Below are 19,266 nucleotides of genomic sequence, written 5' to 3'. Positions count from 1 at the left end.
CCATGTGTTTGTTTGGGAGATGGAAGAGAAAAAACATCCCTATCTTCCCCAGAATTCATGTTTGGGAGACAGGATATATATATAGCAACATAGTGGCTTAGCCATTTCTGAAATTGCAGTCCCAGCGCCCTCGTTCTTGAATTTAAGTACAAGTTCAGGTCAGAAAAGAATCCAGAAAGTAAAGGTTGTTCAGATCTAGTTCAGAAAGGGAAATAATTGTGCTCTTCCTATGATGATAATGGTTGAATCATTAATTCAGAATCCTTAAGTAAGTCTTTTATTCACAGAACCTTGAAGAGCAGAGTATATATTTTTTTAAATTTTTTTTAATTTTTTAATTTTTTAAAATTTCTTTAATATAAATTTATTTTTAGTTTTCAATATTTACTTCCACAAAATTTTGAGTTCCAGATTTTTACCCCATCTCACCCCTCCCCCCCATCCCAAGATGGCATGCATTCTGAATATCCCTTCCCCTAGTCTGTCCTCTCTTCTATCTCTCCCCCCCTTTTCTTATCCCCTTCCCCTTCTTTTTTCCTGTAGGGCAGTATAGACTTCTGTACCCCATTTCCTGTATTTCTTGTTTCCCAGTAGCATGTGAAAATATATTTTTTTAAACATATGTTTTTTAAAACTTTAGGTTTCAAATTTTCTCCCTTCCTCCCCCCCCACCTACCCTCACTGAAAAGGCAAGCAACTCAGTATAGGTTATACATGTGCAGTTATGCAAAACACTTCGATAGTTGTGAAAAACTAACTCTATTTCCCTTAATCCTATCCTGCCCTCCCATTTATTCTATTATTTCTTTTGACCCTATCCCTTCTCAGAAGTATTGAGCAGAGTGTATTTTTACCTTGACTTAACCTTCTAAAAAGGATCATAATCTCAAAGCTGGAGGTCACACAGATTATGTTATATGTGTTTTGTTTTAAATTAATCTTGAATGAGACTGCTGTAGTAAGTGCCACCATGTAACTGTATATGATTTATGATATAATAATATTTGGATCATTGTAGTAAGTTAAAGTGACTGATTCATAACTTTCAGGAATTGAAGTAATAGTGAGTTCATCCTCCTAAGAACAGTCAGGAAGACTTGAATTCAGATCTGCCTTCCAACATTTCTTGCCTTTGTGACTCTGGACAAGTCACTTCACCTCTGTTTGCCTCAGTTTCCTCATCTGTAGAAGGGGGGGGTGATAATATAAGCACCTGATTCCCTAAGTTGTAATGAGGATCAAATGAGATAATGCTGAAAACATTAGAAAGCTTGGGGGAGGGCGGGCAGGCTTTGAACACCAAAGGATTTTCTGTTTGATCCAGGAGATTAAAGGGAGGCACTGAAGTTTATTGAGTAGGGCAGTTAAGTAGATGATCCAACTTGGGCTTGAGGCAGATCACTTTGACAGCTGAGTGGAGGTTGAATTGAATCGGGGAGAGACATGTAGCAGGGAGAACAACTAACAGGTTGGTAATAGTCCAGGAATCAGGTGATGAGAGCTTGCACCAAGGTGGTGGCAGTGTCAGAGAAAAGATGGGGCAAGGTAGAATCCACAGGATCTGTCAACAGATTATAACTTCTGGAGAGGAGTTGAGGGGGACACTAGGTTATGAGCCAAGATCCGACTAGAAGGATGGTACTTCCCTCAATATGAATAGGGAAATTAGGAAGAGGGGAAGGTTTGTGGAGGAAGATAAATTATTACAGAATTGGGCATGTCTGAGTAGGCAGTGTCTATGTAACATCCACTTATAGGTGTCCACTAGCAGTTGAAAGTACAAGACTAGAAGTCAGTAGAGAGATTAGAGCTGGATAATTAGATTGGAGAATCATTACCTTAGAGGTGGTAATTGAATTCATGGGAGCTGACAAAATCAGCAAGTATCTAGGGAAACTAGAACACAGCCCCAGACAGTACCCTGTGGGAAACCCATAATTAGCAGACCTGAATGAAGCCTCAAATAAAGGAGACAGAAAGAGCAATCAGATAGGCAGGAGGAGAAGCTAGAAGGAGTAGTGTCACAAAAGCTACAAGAGAAGAGGATAATTGGGGGCAGCTAGGTGTCACAGTGGATAGAGCTCCAGCCTTGGAGTCATGAGGACCTGAGTTCAAATGCACCCCCAGACGCTTGAAACTTACTAGCTGTGTGACCCTGGGCAAGTCATTTAACCCCAACTGCCTCAACTAGATAGGTAGATAGATAAAGAGGAGAGGATAATCCACAGTGTCAGGGGCTGCAGAGAAGTCAAGGATGAAAGTTGAAAAAAGACCATTGGATCTGGCAATTAAGAGATAATTAATAACTTTGGAGAGAGCAGTTTTGGTTGCATGATGAATGAAATCAGAAGCCAGACTCTAGAGAATTGAGAAAGAAAGTGGGAGGGAAAGAGGTGGATGGCCTTCTCAAGGAGTGCAGCCACAGAAGGGAGGAGAGATATGGGACTCTAGTGAGGATCTTTTTGGTAATGGACTTCTTGGGGAAGCAGCCAGAAGATGCGAGAGATTGGGGATTATTGAGGGGACAATCTGCTCCAGTAAACAGAATGGAATAGGATCCCATGTACATGTAGAGGGGTTTACTTTGGCAAGGACAAGGGCCACCTCATTATGTGAGATGAGTGAGTGAGGAGATGAGGACAAGGGGAGAACAGGGAGCTCTTGGCAAAGGGCCTCAATTTTTTCAGAGAAATAAGAAGTAAGTTTCTCAGCTAAGAAGGTGGGGGGAAGAGGAGCCATGGGAGGGTTGAGGAGGGGTAGAAAGGTTTGGAAGAGCCGCTGTGGTGAGTGAGATAATAAGTTAATTAGGAAAGTATGTAAGGATTCCTTTGCCATAGTAATGACCTTGTGAAGGTTATATAGCATACATTTGCACTGGAATTAGTCAGCCCTATTTCGTGATTTCTCCAGCTTCATTCAGCAACTCATGCTTGTAAACAAAAGCAGTAGATGGTGGTAGTGATCCAAGGCTGAGGCTCAGTAGGAAAGATGAGCGATACAGTTAAGTGGTGAGGGACTCAAGAAAAGGAAAGTAGATTTGAGCTGGTGAAAGATCCAGAAATCCCCTAGGAGGTCAAAGTAATAGCACTTTTTGTAATAACAAAAAGCTAAAAACAGAGTAGGTGTTCATTAATTAGGGAATGGCCAAACAAATTGTATTTGAGTGTAATTAAATTTACCATGATATGGTATATACTATACTGGAGGAAATGACAGAAATAAGGAATTCAAAGAACTGTGTAAAGACTTATATGAACTAATAAAGAATAATAAAAAAGCAGAGCCTAGAGAACAATTTGCAATTTACTGCAATAATATAAACTAAAACAACACAAAAGTATTTCTTTGTTAGTTTTTTTTCCTTCTAGAGCCTTCTGACTTTATAAAGAGGAAAGTACTTCACTTTAAAATTGCTTAAAAAATAGCATTTTAAAAATAACAGATTTAAGTATCTTTAGGAAAATTCACCATTACAGTTGCTATGGGCAACAGTTTTCATTAACTCTTTTTCTTTATTATAAGGGCAGTCTCTTTTGTGAAGTGGCATACTGCAGAATGAGTTGTAAGAAGCAAAGGGTACCAATAAAACTTTATACCTTGAGCTGTTGGCTGAAAGGCTTTTTATATGTCATATTTTTAATTAGCTGAACAGTTCTACATTTGTGGTTCTGTTATTTTCATGTGAAACTTTGCAAATACTTTATTAAGAATATCATAGGAGCACTAGGTGGCACAGTGGATAGTGCACTTGCCCTGGAGTCAGGAGGACTGAGTTCAAATGTGACTTTAGACACTTGATGCTTATTAGCTGTGTGACCTGGGGCAAGTTACTTAACCCTGATTGCCTGGCCGAAAAGAAAAATAATATTATAAATGTACATACTGTGTTATGAATAAAATAGAAGTTTCTTTAAAGTCCTTAGTAAAATGTATTATACATTTTACTTTTAGCCTAATTATTGCTTTCTGAGTTGGATTTTTTAATTATGCAAGAATATTGCATTTTTAAATGAATATTAGAAATAGTTTTTATATATGTAAACATATATATGTGTGTAAAAGAGCAGATTTGTAATTAAATTCCTTTGGTTGTTGTTAAACAGAGTATTAAGAAAAAAAATACGAGCAAGCAGGAGATGAGCACATACCTGAGATTCATTGTCTCCCGAATGAAGGAGCGGGTAAGTCCTACTAGGGAATATCTCATTCCTCCCTTGTCTTCCTTCCCCTCGACCCCCTAATTTTTTTTCTTAAGTTCCCTTTGAGGAAATAAGTGGCAACTAGTACTATATAAAGCAGTATATAATGTGAAAATCAATTCTTTATTACATTGCTTCTTGCACTAAATAGTTGTTCTCAGACTTTTAGCTTTTGAGTTGTTTTCATTTTTGAGTCTGTCATCTTTTATCATGTACTTTAGATCTGAAGCATGACTTGCTTTAAGTTCTATGGGTATTAGTGGGGGTTTTTTGATCAGCAATTAGTATTTAGAACTAAGTGAGATTTTCTAAGATTATTAAAACATCTATTCTTACTATTAAAATCAGAATTCCACTTATGAAACACTCAATGTAGTAGGTATACATTCTTCAGTTACATTTTAAAGATTTTTGATAAAATTTCTTCATAGATCTAAAATAGTTTGAGATATACATGTTTATGATTTTCGTGTTTTACTTTAGCTCCCATTCTGATGTTTCTCTAACAATTCTTATAGGCCATAGATCTAAACAAAAAGGGGAAGGACAATAAGCACCCAATGTACAGAAGATTGGTACATTCAGCTGTTGATGTTCCTACAATACAAGAGGTGAGGTCACATTCCAACCCTCACCCCACCCAATATATCTGCTCACAGTGCTTTTGAAATTTAAGAGTTAGCAAGACCATAAGAATTGTGGGCTTGGTGTCCATTTTATTTTTAATTGCATGCTTATCAGACACAGCTAGAACATTGGGCCAAATCTAATCAAATGAAATTTAATAGGGACAAACATAGTTTTATATACTTAGTTGGGTTAAAAAAAAACCCACTTCAGAAGAACAGTATGGGGGAATTGTGATAAAATTGCAAGAAAATTAATGCATTCTTAAGCTGCATCAAGATATATATAGATATATCTATATCTACACACACACACACACACACACACACACACACACACACGTATATAGTGTTCAGGATGAAGGAGGCAATATCCTGCTATCCTTTGCCTCATTAGACCATATCTGTTGTACAGTGTTCAGCTATAGGTACCATGTTTTAGGAAAAATACTGATAGGAAAGGAAAGCATCTAGGGGGAAAAAAAAGGCAACAAAGATGAGTAAGGACTTTGAAAGCATGCCCTCTAAGAATGAGTTTAAGGCCTGGGAAAGAGGCCTTGATAGCTACACTTAAGTACTTAAGGGTTGTCCTGGGAAAGAGTATTTTATTTGTTCTGCCTGACCCCAGAGGGCAAAACTAGGAGTAATATCAATAGTAGAAGTTTTGGAGAGTGTATTTAGAAACTTTCTGACAGTTAGACCTACTCAGTCATGAAAAAGGTTATCTCAAAGGGGAATTGGTTTCCCCTTCACTAGAGGCGTTCAAACACAGTCTGGGTGTTGTCAGAGGGATTCCCAGTCATATGCCAGAAGGACTAGAGGAATCTCTAGTGTCCCATCCTGTCCTGAGACTCTGGGATTAAAGAACCCCCCAGTGCTCACTATCGTCTTAACACCTGATTGTGGCATTCATTCTGAAAGGTTAGGCCACCAAAGTGCTAGATAGGGAACTGCCTAGATAAGTTTGAAGAGGGTCATCATGAGAGAGTTACCCACCAAGGGATGCATTTGCTGGTCACAGTCAGTTCCTGAAGACGGAAAATGGAAAAAAGAAAAGAAAAAACTGATATTAAAAGGTGGAAAGTGGTTGTAATCTGATTCATTAGAGGTTGAAAAAACTCATAAATAAAAGAATATTTTTGAAAGTATTAAAGACAGTTTTAAAATAATGATCAAAAGTTAGTCATTTTCACAATTCATCACATATGTCAGATGTGAAGGCACATTTCATAATTTGTTCTGTTAAGGTTTTAGTGGCCTTAGATCTTTGTATAGAACTGCCTGCCTCCCCCGTCACCTCCTCAGGAAGTTAGGAAGTAACGGTAGATGAAATGAAACATTTTTACCAGAAAATAGACTCCCTTGCACTTTGCACATAATTGACACCTAATTGATATGTGTTGAATTGAATTTTTCTTTTGGTCTGAGATATAACCCACCGTTGTGGTCCCAGAATGTTAATGATTAATTATTCAATTTTCCATGATGACAACCCAAAGAAAATTAACCCTTGTGTTTCCAGTTAAGATCAGTGTTGTTGCAAAACCTGTTCTTCATGTGTCACTTTGAAATTTTTGGATATAACTGTTAGTCATAAAAACTTGTAGGTACTATAAGTAGCAGTACTAAACCCCTCAGACTCTTCTGAATCCATGAAGCAGCTAGGAGATATTAATAATTTGTAATTCAAAGAGATTTGCTTCAGGAAAAGAGACTTAAGTGAATTGTGTATTCCCTTGATTTGATTTCCTAGCCTGGCCCATATCAGGGAATTGGTGCTTCTTTCTCCACACTAAATAACTTGCCTTGGCCCCTGAAAAGCAAGTGTGATAGAAAAACACAGATTTTCAGTCAGAAGATCTAAATTCTTGTTTCCTATCTTCCAGTGCTAACCTGTGACCTTGAACAATTCACCTTACCTTTTTAGGCCTCAGTTTCCACATCTATAAGAATTTTATGGTAGAAAGTCCCTCATTTTCTATAATTCTATAACTTGTACATTAAGACCCTTTTGAACTACAAGATCAGGCTACGTAGGCAGGCATAAAATGACTTGGTAGAATATATCATTAATACTTATGAAATGCAATTTTATTTTCTTAAATGTCATCCTTGTCCAATGGTATACAGACAACTTTCAGATTCTAGTTGGGAAATTAAGTGATTAAGTGCTCTTTCACCATGTACTTTGTGAACTTGTTAGAAAGACAGTTCCCTCTACTTTCATTGTGACCTGCCCTGTCCTCAGAGGGTCCCATAATGTAAACTCATAATATAGAGATATTGTCTTATAATTTTTTATATTTTGCCTTTGTATTCTGCAGAAAGTGAATGAAGGAAAGTACAGAAGTTATGAAGAATTCAAAGCTGATGCTCAACTTCTTCTTCACAACACAGTGATTTTCTATGGAGGTTGAGTCGTTTTGTTTTTTCTTTTAAATCATTTGACTTCCAATAGAGGGAAGTATTAAATTTTAAAACTACTGTAGAAATAAGCATTAATTGTTTAGTTACAACCTTAAATATACAGCCTTAAGTAGATGTATGAAAGTGCCAAAGTTAGGGTATATATTAGTAGACTATTTGACTGCAATGGTAATAAAATTAAAGGCAGAAGAAATAACTTATGAATTGATTATAGTCACATAATACAATAGAAAGATCACTAGAATTGTAGCAAAAGGCACAAATTTAAATGTCATCTCTCCTACATCTAGCAGTATGTAAACTTAAACATCTCTGAACCTGAGTTTCTACATCTCTAAAATGAGGATAGAAATACCTTCATTTTCTACTTCCTAGGGTTGTTGTAAAGATAAATCAGATAAAGTGAGGGATGGGGGGAGGATATTGGGTGTATGAACTTTATAATTATAAAATGCTATTTATACATATGTGTATTAAAATACTACAGATAATAAACAGATTATGATTGCTTCTGTAGTTGGTTTGTTTGGGTTTTTTTTTAAATACAGATGTCTTAGTTAATCAGAAGTTTGAAAAAAATCCCTAAACTACATATAGATAGGCAGGAAGGTACTCTGTACCTAGACAATTGACACATCTTGCTTTGTAAAATATTTTTGTTCATTTTTATCTTTTAGTAGAATTTGGCTTAAAGAATACATTAGGTTTAAAATAGCACAGTTGCTTATGTTTTCTTAAGTTTTGAAAACCATAATGTGAAATACCCTAAATCAAATGTTTTAATTTGGCTTAGCTCATGTTGTTAAATTGTTGGTAATAGGTAATGTGTGTCTTTAATTACAGCGGACAGTGAACAAGCTGACATAGCCAGGATGCTCTATAAAGATACATGTCATGAGGTAATTTTAAAGCCCAGTAACTAAACATTTGTGGACTATATCATGCTAGTTGATGAGAACACTGGGTTGGTTTTTTTTCCTCTTACAAGCTACAAATAATATGATAGTTATTATGATATTTCTGTATTAAACTTTACCACAGTAGTACTTTTATAAAGGTAGTTTTAAGCATTTTATTCCTTTTACTTGTGGTATTTTGATTATTGATTTTCATAGAAAATACCACAAATTAGCTCTAGGAAATAAAAAATCAGGAGTAGAGTTTTTCATTTCCATATCTTTATAGAAATACAACAGAAATGGTAATAATCATTTAATTTATTCAGTCTTCAAGTTCATTTCTATCTTTGTGAAAAAAAATCATCAAGTTCACATCATTTTGTCATTAATAGCATCTGTGACATCAACTATCTATAATCCAATTATTAAACTTTTTTCAAATACTTTTTTAATTGTATTATTTCCTTTCTGTGCTTATCTGTATGTTAAATCATGAGAATATCTGCAAAAAGCAAGTGTTTTTTCAACTCTATTATGTTATTTTACCAAAAGTAGTTTCATTTCCATGCTCAACCACACATTTTTTATTAATAATTACACTAAGAAAAATTAGGAGTTGGAGAATATTATATATGTATAATCAACTGTGAGCTAAAGGGAACTCTGGCAGATTCCAACTTTGAGTCAGGACCAAGCTCCTCTGGACATTTATGTCTTGTGACAGTCCTCTGCCATAAGGAAGTCCCTCCTGGGGGGACAGAGGTTCCCCTTTTGACCGTTGCTTTTGAGCACTGGCCTCACAGTGCCCAAGCCCCCACCAGAGGTGTGACTATCAAAAAGGAAAGTCCCTGTCCCACAACCAGGTTTATATCTAAGGAAAGGCCCATGGGATAGCCAGAGATATCAGGGAAAACAGACCCCTTAATGAATTCAGATGCCATGAATAATATGTCATAATAAGGGCCAGTTTCATGCTTAGTTTTTATTAGTGTTTCATAATTAATAAGGAAGAGTGGGAGAGAGGGTGGAAAGAGGAGACATACACATATTAAAATAGATTAAAACTTACACAAAGGTGGCACTGTATTGGGGAGCACAGAGGCATAGGACCGTTAAAGTGCTCCATTCAGGTGGGAAGGCTTGGTCCCACAGGAGCAGCATGCTCCTGGCAAGGAAAGCTATGTTTCCAAGGAAGCAACATCTACACCTATGGAGGGGAGAGGTACCCCAAAGTACCCATCTGAGAGTGGGATACCAGCCCCCATTGTTATGACTTATTATTCAAGGCATCTGAACTCATTAAGGGGTTTGTTTTCCCTCAGCTTCTCTGACTGGCCCACCGGGATTTTCTTTAGACATAAACCTGGTCCCGGGACAGGGACTTTGCCTTTTGACAGTCATACGTCTAGCAGGGGCTTGGGCACTGTAAGCCCAGTCTTCAAAAGCAAGAGACAAAAGGGGAACCTCTGTCCCTCCAGGAGGTACTCCCCCTTATGCAAGAGGGCTGTCATGGGATATTTTATTAATGTTAAATCCCTTTGCCCTGCTATCTGTTTGAGAAAGGGAGTTATCCAAGAATCCCTGAGAAGATTGTTTGGGTCAGTTACACAAAGACAAAAATTAAAACCAAGAAAACTTGCACAGATTTACCCAGGGGCAACTTTCAAAAAACAATTATTAATAAAGCAGATATTTAAATGACATTTCTTATGGCCCACATTAGTATTTTGATTTTAAGATTTTATCACTCACAAATAGGTACTTTTGCCCTGGCAGGTGGTATTTTTTGGATGCTTTTCTGTCATTTCATAGATGTGACCTAAAGGAAGCATTTCCTTTTATATAAGAGTATGGAATTTTAAAATTTTCATTCAAAAATTTAACTTTACTACTGCTTCTAATCTTGTAATTATTTATTTTTCTTTTTCCAGTAATGAACTTAAGCAACTTTGTAGAAGGCTAAACCTTGTAAATATTAAGTTATTTATAGAAATCTTAGTTTTCTTTGAGTCCTTGTTGATGTGCATGCATGTTTTTACACAAGACAACTAAATATTCTTTAGTTGAATTTTTTGTTTTTATTTTTCAGCTGGATGAACTGCAGCTTTGCAAGAATTGCTTCTATTTGTCAAATGCACGTCCTGACAACTGGTTCTGCTATCCTTGTGTATGTTTGTGAAATTTTGAAATTTGCTTATTTCCCTTTTTTTTTTGCAACTACCAAAGTTTTGCCTCTTAAATGTTAGATTGTTTTAAATACATTTCCAATATATCCAGTTTTTGCTAATGCAAAAAAATCTTTATAATAAATATGTATGTGCATGTATTTTTACATTGAGTACTAAATTTTCCTGAAGTTGATTCTTTTTAATTTTCTCACAAATATATAATGTCAAAGCTATGGTTTCATACGTTAAATTTCTTCAAGTAGGAAGCCATCAGCAATATAATTTTAATCATAATCACTCAAATCGAAATGAGAGTTAAAGTGTCATTTAGTGTTAGAAACTCAGAGGCTTTCTCTGTATCTGGTATTTTGAGATATTTCAAGCTTGATTTTTTTTTTTGCCCTCTTTAGTTACTTTTGGTTTGTTTTTTAAGGGTTTTATGGCTTTTTAGTTGGCCACAGCATTCTGAGTGCTCTAGAAGTATAATTATGTCACTGAATCTAGGGAGGAGGGAGAAAAAACAATCTAAGTAAACCTGTCTAATTCCAGGCTTGCCACCCACCCCAAAAGTTTCTGGCCCAACAAGGGCATGAAAAGAATCCAAGATTATGCCTATCTGACAGTCCCTTGCAGGTACATTACCCAGCTTTCTGAACAGATGGAGATGTTTGTTCCTCTTTGAGAATGATAGCTCCTACCTCACAGAATTGGTGAAAAGATCAGATGAGATAATCTATGTACAGTTCTTCACAAACCTTCAAACACTATGTAAATGCTAGCTGCAATTAAAGTGATAAAAGTAACCAAATGATCCAAAAATCATAACTTAAACAGTTTATTATATCTTTGACAATCAGTTCTGTAGCCCTTAAGAGAGAAGATCTTAAGAGCTGGGCATTCTTTTGTTGTCAATGCACAGTAGCATTCATGGCTTTAAATGGTACTGATTGACTTGTTCCATAATATAGCTGGTAATCCAGAGAACATTGTTTTCAGGCATGTAGAAAATGGAGGGGAAGCTATATTACTACCTTTTCCTCAGCAATGTCACATTTTCTTAGAGGAAAGAATATTATCTACTGTGTAAAAACATTCCATATTATCACATAAGCATAAAAAATTTAAGTTAAAAGGTAGAAAATAACAGCTTTGATTTTAAGTGACTATCATAATAGCTTACCTTATAGTTTAAATACTAATAGTATTTTTTTTAAATTATAAAGGGAAATATGTTTTATTTTTAGATACCTAATCATGAGCTGGTTTGGGCCAAAATGAAGGGTTTTGGGTTTTGGCCAGCCAAAGTCATGCAAAAAGAGGACAATCAAGTTGATGTTCGCTTCTTTGGTCACCATCACCAAAGGTAATTTGTGAATCTCTTATGCAGATTGTCATAACCTGCTTTGCCTTTAAAGAAATTGTCTTTTAAGAAGGTTTTAAAGATATTTATTACCTTTTATTAGTCTCAAATTTTCTAATGTATACATGTTTTCAAGACTGTTTCAAAATATAGCTAAATATTATTCAGTCATAGAAGACTTGAGGTAAGGGCCTCTCTTGAATAATTATAAAGTTTGATTTATATTGAATAAAAATAAGTGAAGTATATATGGCCCATCCTTAAACTTTAATGATTACCAACAGGTTTTAGAAAAAAATTTGCCATGGGTTGCATAATCATCTGAAAAACGTTTAATATGTCTAAATCAGTCATAAAGCCTGAACCAAATACTCACTGAGTAAAATAATGTATCATTTTCTTGTGTATTAAATTCAGGACATTGGTGACAACCAGTACTGTTTAATAATGTAGCAGTAGTGTATTATCCTTGAATATTGGTTAAACCAAGGCAGTAGGATAGAAAGGTTCAGAGTACATATGGATTTAGTAGTATTATAACATGATTACAGTAGTCTCAGCCTTTCTAACAAAGTCCTAATAAAATTCAGGGATCTTAACATTAGACAAATTATCACCTTTCAGGTGGAAGGTATAGTTAGACTAGGTGCATAAAAATATATGTAACTCTTTTTAATGTGCATGAGAATTGTATGCCTATAACAGTAATAGGGCATAATTTCTAGCTTAGAAAACTTTTCTTTTTCTTTGTTGTTTGCAAGCAGAGCTCAGTTTCCACATTGTATTTTTCAGAGCACAGATTTACATGTTTATCAATGGCAGAAATAATTCTTGTTTTTTGTTTCCATAAAATTATTTTGAATAATTTTACTTCCATAAAATGGATTGAACATGTTATGACACATATATCTATAGCATATCTGCCAGCCACATTGACGTTACTAAAATTTTAGTTAACGCTTATTTTTTTCTTTGTGAGGTAATTAGGGTTAAGTGACTTGCCCAGGGTCACACAGCTAGCAAGTGTCAAGTGTCTGAGGCAGGATTTGAACTCATAACACTTAAATTTTTAATTTTTGGTTTTATTTTTGGGGGGTTTTTTTGGTGAGGCAGTTTGGGTTAAGTGACTTGCCCGGGGTCACACAGCTAGTAAGTGTCAAGTGTCTGGTCTGAGACTAGATTTGAACTCAGGTCCTCCTGACTCCAGGACTGGTGCTCTATCCACTATGCCATCTAGCTGCCCCTAAGTTTCTTAATAATGATGCCATTAATAAATTTTCTAGAAAATGGGAATTCATTCATAAAACAAACATTTATTGTGTACTTAACAAGGCTCTATGGGAAATATATAAGCATTTATCAAGTGTCTACTATGTGTTAATCACTGTATTAGGTGCTAGGGCTGCAAAGGCAAAAAAGAAATAGTCCCTGACTGGAACTGGAGCTCAGGGGAGAAGCCAGGGCTAGATATGTATATTTCCAAGTCACCTGCATGGAGAAGATAGTTAAATCCATGGGAGCCTTACTTGTGTCTCTTGATAGAATATAAACTCCTTCAGGCCCTTGTTACCTCTCACATCTTCATTGGTCTCCTTGCCTCAGGTCTCTCACCACTCCAGTTCATTTATACTCAGCTGCCTGAGTAACTTTCTTTAAGTGCAGATCTGATTATGTGACTTCCCTACTCAGTAGTAAAGTCAAGTGAGGGTTTTGTGAGGATGGTGGAGAACTGAACATGTTTATAGATAGCAGGTAATGAACCAGTAAATAAGGAGAGATTAAAGAGTAGCAGAAGAGGATAAATGTGGGGAACAATATTGCAGTGAATGTGGCAAGATGGGATTAATGGTAAAGGGGTTGAACAAAGAAGTAGCCTCAGTTTTAGAGGTTTGCATATTTTCACAACATTCCTAGAACTCCAGATGTGCAACACTCAAAGATTTTGATACATATGATTTGTGGAGGATTGGGACACAAGATGTACTCAGATAAATAACTATGATACAAAGTTGGATGAAGTAAGTTTTATAAGAGAAGTAAAAACAATGCCATAGGAGTTCAGGTGAAAGAGGGTTTGCTTCCATCTGACTTAATTAAGCAAAGCTTCATAGAAGAGTTTCAGTTTGAACTAAGCCTTAAAGAATAGATAAATAGTGGTTGGCTTGCATTACCATTCATAAGATCACAATAGTTAGTCATACTAAACTTTTCAAGAAAAAGAAAGGAATTTACATGAGGTTATTCAGTTCACTTAAACATAAATCATTTTTCCACCTGAATATCAACAGCAATTATTTTTTAAAATTATGAAATAAGAATGATAGCATTTATGTAGCACTTTAATGTTTACAAAGTACTATACATATTATTTTCTCCTCATAATAGCCCCATGAGGTAGGTGCTATTATTATCTCATTTTACATATAATGAAATTGAGGCTGAGAGAGAGGGGGCATGATTTGCCCAGGGTCAAACAGTTGGGAAGTGTCTGAGGCAGAATTTGAGCTTAGGTCTCCTTGACTCCAAGTCTAGTACCCTTACCCATTGCACCAACTAAAGTTTTTAAAAGCCACAACTTAGTTTCTTAAATCTCCAAAAATCAGTCCTGAAGCCCTTTAAGGTAGGTGACAGGTACTCTGTCACAATGGTAGCAAGATAAAACTCCATAAATTGTAGTTACTAATGTTAAACAAAAGGTGGAGAACATGGCAGGTCTTTTAAATGCCATGCTATCATGAACAACTACTTCATTAAATTTTTACTTAATATGAATAACATACATATCTTAACATCATGGTTGTTAATACCTATTGAAACTATAATATTATACATTTCTAGAATTTCATATAAAGGTAATAGGCTTTATTGAAACAATTCAGTTCCATAAAAATCTTTGTTATTTTTTTAGGAAAAAGATTCTATAATTTGACATAATAGTTTAATTTTTCCAGTTTTCCACTTGGACAGATATGTTTAATAAACTGATTTGAAAGGAGTAAATGATATTTTAAGTTTAAAAATCTCTCAGAATCATGTTTTCATTTTCAGTCCATCTGAGGTTGTAGGTACATCTGTCAGGCATCTTGCACATAGCAGGTGCTTAAGAAAAGAAGGTCCTGATTAATACAAATAATGAATCCTTTGAAGTGGCCTCATCTATTTGAATTTGTACTATTAACCCAATGAAAATATGCAGTACAAATTTGAATAATTCGACTGCTTCACAGGATTCCCTGTTCACTAATTGGGACCTGGCAGTAAATGTTTGCTGAGTGGAAACTAAGAACTCAAAAGACAGTAAGAGTAGACTGTAAAAATGTCCTTAATTTAGGAACAATGCAGATTTATTCAGTATTTTGAGGTTTACAAGTCTGTTTCTTCATAAAAATCTGGTGTTATACAGTTATTTTACAGATAAGAAAATTGAAGTATCACTTAAGTAACTTATCCAGGTAAAATATTAAGTGGTAGAGTTGTAATTCAAACCCAGATTTTTTTACTTTAGGACTCGATCTTGGAGTATCATACTGCCTTCGAACCAGTAGTGGGAACAGATCTTTTTAAAATTAGTATCATACTTCAAATGATTCATTATTTGTACTAATCGAGACCTCGTTTTCTTAGGCACCTGCTATGTGCAAGATACTGGACAGATGTGTCCACAACCTTAGATGGATCGAAAATGAAAAAGTGATTGAGAGATTTTTTTTAACTTAAAATATCTCTCTGCTTGTTAAGGAGAAAGAGAATGATTTCCTTGTGACTGAGGTGGAGAATGGTGTTACTTTGGGCAGCAAGAAGGATGTAACTGCAGGAGAGTCTGCAAGATCTCCAGTTTTTAATAGAACAAGACATGTGGGTGTTTGCCTCTTTTGTCATTTAGTACCTTTCATCCTAAAGGCAGCTTCTGTCTATGCAGTCAGAAAGGTCCTGGGCGAGATGGGAAGGAACATCAAGATCATCAATAGGACTGGGGACCACGAAGGAGTCTGAAGATCTGACAAGCTTCTAGAGATTCCCAGTGGCTTCACAGTGGCTTGGGTAGGGGCAGGGGGATTAGGCATTGAGGAAAAGTTCTTGAAGATGAATAAGGAAGGGGTAATCAAATTGGGATGCCTGTTATTTGTGCCCTTGCTAGAAGGCATGATTAAAAAGCCAGACCCCACACAAGTCAAGTGTGTAGCACAAGCAGTGGTGTGACCAATGTGTTGTCCAAGATAGAGCTGATTGAATCATGCTGTTTGAGGACTCTGCTGAAAGAGGCTGTCCGATAGAAATTCTGCAAATGCTGCTGTGCTTGATTGCCTGACAGGCAGTGGCCTCTATCTTTCACTTGCAGATGTTTAAAGGGCTTCACCCTTACAACCAAGGATCCCACTGAAGGTGCTGTTGTGGGCACCCTAAAGGCTTCCATCAAGTGTTGCATTAGGGTCATTATTGTTCTTACCAAGTCTGGAAGTTCTGTTCACCAGGGCAATAGGTGCCATTCTTGGACCCACCATCATTGCTGTTACTTATAGTTATTAGGATGCACACCGGGCTCATCTCTACCAAGGTATCTTTCCTATGGTATGTAGGGAGTTCAATCATAATTCAGCCTGAAGATAGGAACTTCAAGGTTAACTTTGAGAATGGAAGTTAGCAAAACTCTTGGCTTCTTTGAGAAAAATCATGTGATCATTTTCCTAATGGGTTGGCATCCAAGTCCACACTTCAGCAACACTGTGAGTTGCTGCCAGTTCCATAAAAGGACACATGAAAGAAACCTTCTCGTAACTCCAGCATTTTCCCTTCCCTCCCCCTGCCTGCATCCATTGTACCAACAAATATCCATGGTGTTATTCATTCATTACTGTTGGTGACTTTATACTGCAAAAACACCAAAAAGAAAGATTAAAGTCCCTTTTTTTCTTTTTTAAAAATTTATTTTGATTTATCAGCAATCACTTCCATAAGCTCTTGAGTTGGAAATTTTTCTCTACTCCCTCCCCCCTTCCCTCCCCAAGACGGCACGCAATCTGACATAGGCTGCACGTATACATTCCTATTAAATATATTTTTGTACTAGTGATGTTGCAAGGAAGAATTAGAACCAATAGGAGGAACCACCAGAAAGAGGAAACAAAACAGAAGTAAAAAATAGTAAATAGCATGCCTCAATCTGCATTCAATCTTAAAGTCCCTTTTTAAAGGGGGAAAAAGTGATCAAAAATATTAGACATAGGTTTAGTTTGTCTTAACTCTGCTTTGTTTTATATAGCAGAATACCTCAAGCTGTGATACTTTCAGCTGTGTTACATAGCCAAGTCTATCACTGATAAACTGTATAAATATCTTTTTGTTCCTTAAAAATAGTTTCTCGGGTATTAATAATAATAGTCTAGCTCTAGCTAATATGTTATAATTGTAACTACATTTTCTTTTCTTTTTCCAACTACAATTTTCATTTGACAAGTAAACACACAGAGGGAAAATGTCATGAAGTGGTGTCATGGATTTTTAGTCAAAATGGAGAAAGTGGGTATTGAAAAACTTCTTTCTATCAATAGTTCATTGGATCTGTGATCTTACTGATGTTGGAACTTCTTCCAGTGGTGTTTTTCCATGCTTCCTGTGAATACTTGTGCTAAGATTCTCATCCAGTATGCTGAGAATCTCTCTTCATAGCTCTTATGTTTCATGGATACCATCAGAGCACACAGCACCTCATTCTCATTTTTTGACTGCCCCACGTTTTTCATTCTTATTACTTCTCTGATGACATCCTCTGTGCCACTCTTTCTACACAACCTTTCATTGGTGATATATGTTGGGTTTTTTAAATAATATTTTATTTTTTCCCCAATTACATGTAAAAACAATTTTTAACATTTTTTAAAATTTTGAGTTTCAAAATTTCTCCCTCTTTCTCTCACCTCTCGCCTCCCTGAAATAGTAAGAAGTTTGATGTAAGTTACACCTATGCAATCATGCAAAATATTTTCATATTAGTCACGTTGTGAAAGAAGACACAGACCCAAAGAAAAAACAAAACCACAACAAAAGAAAGTGAAAAATAGTATGTTTTCAATATACCTTCAGACTCCATCAGTTCTTTCTCTGCATGTGGATAGCATTTTTCATCATTGGTCTTTTGGAATTGTCTTGGATCATTATATTGCTGAGAATAGCTAAGTCATTCACAGTTGATTATTGTTCAATATTGCTATTACTGTATACAATGTTCTCCTGGTTCTTACTTACTTCAGATTGCATCAGTTCATGTCAGTCTTTCTAGGTTTTTCTGAAATCAGCCTGCTCATCATTTTTTATAGTACAAAAGTATTCCATTATGGTCATATACCACAACTTGTTTAGCCATTCCCCAATTGATGGGCATCTACATCAATGGTAGGGCTCCATGATTTGAAGTCAGGCAGCATTACTAGAATAGTTTTTTTGGTTTTTTGTACCAGACCAGTGATTTCATTGTCATATGGAATTCTTAGTGAGGAAACTCCATTAATGAATGTAGATTATCACCTGTTCCGCTACCCACAAACTAAGAGAGTTGCCTGGAGCACTGAGGTTAAGTGACTTGTTCCAGCTTGCATAGCCATTGGACTTGAACCCTGGTCTTCCTGACTCTTCAGACATTTCCCTACCCATTATGCTAGACTGCTTCTTTTCTTTTGAAAAACATTGATATTCCAAAGATGGGTCTTTGTTCCTGGGAAAAGCTTGGGGCAGTTAAAAGGGCTAGGCAGACTTCACAAGGGCCCCTCAGCTTGTTCTCCTCCTGTTCCTTTCTGGACACAGATCTTTGACATCTGCAGGTGAAGATCTACTCTTTGACATTTGTCTAAGACATAGGTGATGATCGACCAGTTTTATTAACAGCTGTCCATCCAGTTGCATACCTAATCTTTATAAGAGGCATTCTGTTTGACTTTTGCTGTGCAGAGAATTGAGCCAAACTCGAGTGATTGCCAGTCTCATTTAGGAAGCTCTGCAGTTTTCTTGGATTTAGTGAAATCAGCACAATCTCATCTACAAAAAGGAGCATTTAGCAGAGCTCACAGTCTCTAAGGAATCGTTTTTCCATTTGGACTTTGAGCCACATATCCCTGTAACAGTGACAAACACCTTTGACAAGCATATATCTCCACTTTTCCATGCCTCAGTTGTTATTAATAATCAAAGGTTTGTAAAACCAAAGTTATTTCTGTTACAATATCTTTCAAGGAATATGGTTTGATTTTGATTTTTACAGAAGAGACTCCTTGTTGGGGGAGACCCATTAAGGTCACTTGTTTTGCTGCAACAAATCAATTGGGTTTTTTTTATAATCCAACAGTAAGTCCAGTAGGATCTTATTATTCACTATCCTTTCAGTCAGTTATGTGACTGTAAAGATTTGATCTGCTAAGATAGTCTTGATGCATATGCAGATCATTCTCATAAAATTCAGCAGAGGTGCAAAAGTTGGCACATGTGTCAATAGGTGTGAATATTTTCTCAGTCACCTGGTTTTTTTGGTAATAAGATCCCATAGAAGTTTGTGATACTTAATATCTGTTGTAGTGCTTATATCCAAATAGAGCTATC

General features: G+C 36.1%; 1 protein-coding gene across 10 annotated transcripts in view; it reads left to right on the top strand.

Moving 5' to 3' along the window:
- The window catches only part of ZMYND11 (zinc finger MYND-type containing 11), a 153,332-nt gene that overhangs the window by 121,697 nt on the left and 12,369 nt on the right, over nucleotides 1–19,266 (top strand). For all 10 annotated transcript variants that reach the window (XR_002325306.1, XM_078152508.1, XM_020990352.2 and 7 more), the window contains 6 exons: nucleotides 4,104–4,181; nucleotides 4,718–4,810; nucleotides 7,150–7,237; nucleotides 8,096–8,151; nucleotides 10,241–10,318; nucleotides 11,564–11,682. Coding sequence is in view for 9 of the 10 variants with exons in the window: in XM_078152508.1 (XP_078008634.1) it covers nucleotides 4,104–4,181; nucleotides 4,718–4,810; nucleotides 7,150–7,237; nucleotides 8,096–8,151; nucleotides 10,241–10,318; nucleotides 11,564–11,682 (512 nt within the window). In the remaining variant the exon portion in view is untranslated. The remainder of the gene's footprint in view (nucleotides 1–4,103; nucleotides 4,182–4,717; nucleotides 4,811–7,149; nucleotides 7,238–8,095; nucleotides 8,152–10,240; nucleotides 10,319–11,563; nucleotides 11,683–19,266) is intronic.

The sequence above is a fragment of the Phascolarctos cinereus genome, unplaced genomic scaffold, assembly GCF_003287225.1.
Source record: "Phascolarctos cinereus isolate Bilbo 61053 unplaced genomic scaffold, phaCin_HiC Scaffold_1;HRSCAF=81, whole genome shotgun sequence".
Taxonomy (NCBI): Eukaryota; Metazoa; Chordata; class Mammalia; order Diprotodontia; family Phascolarctidae; genus Phascolarctos; species Phascolarctos cinereus.
Note: the sequence above shows the minus strand (reverse complement) of the source record. Positions and strands in the feature narration are given on the sequence as shown.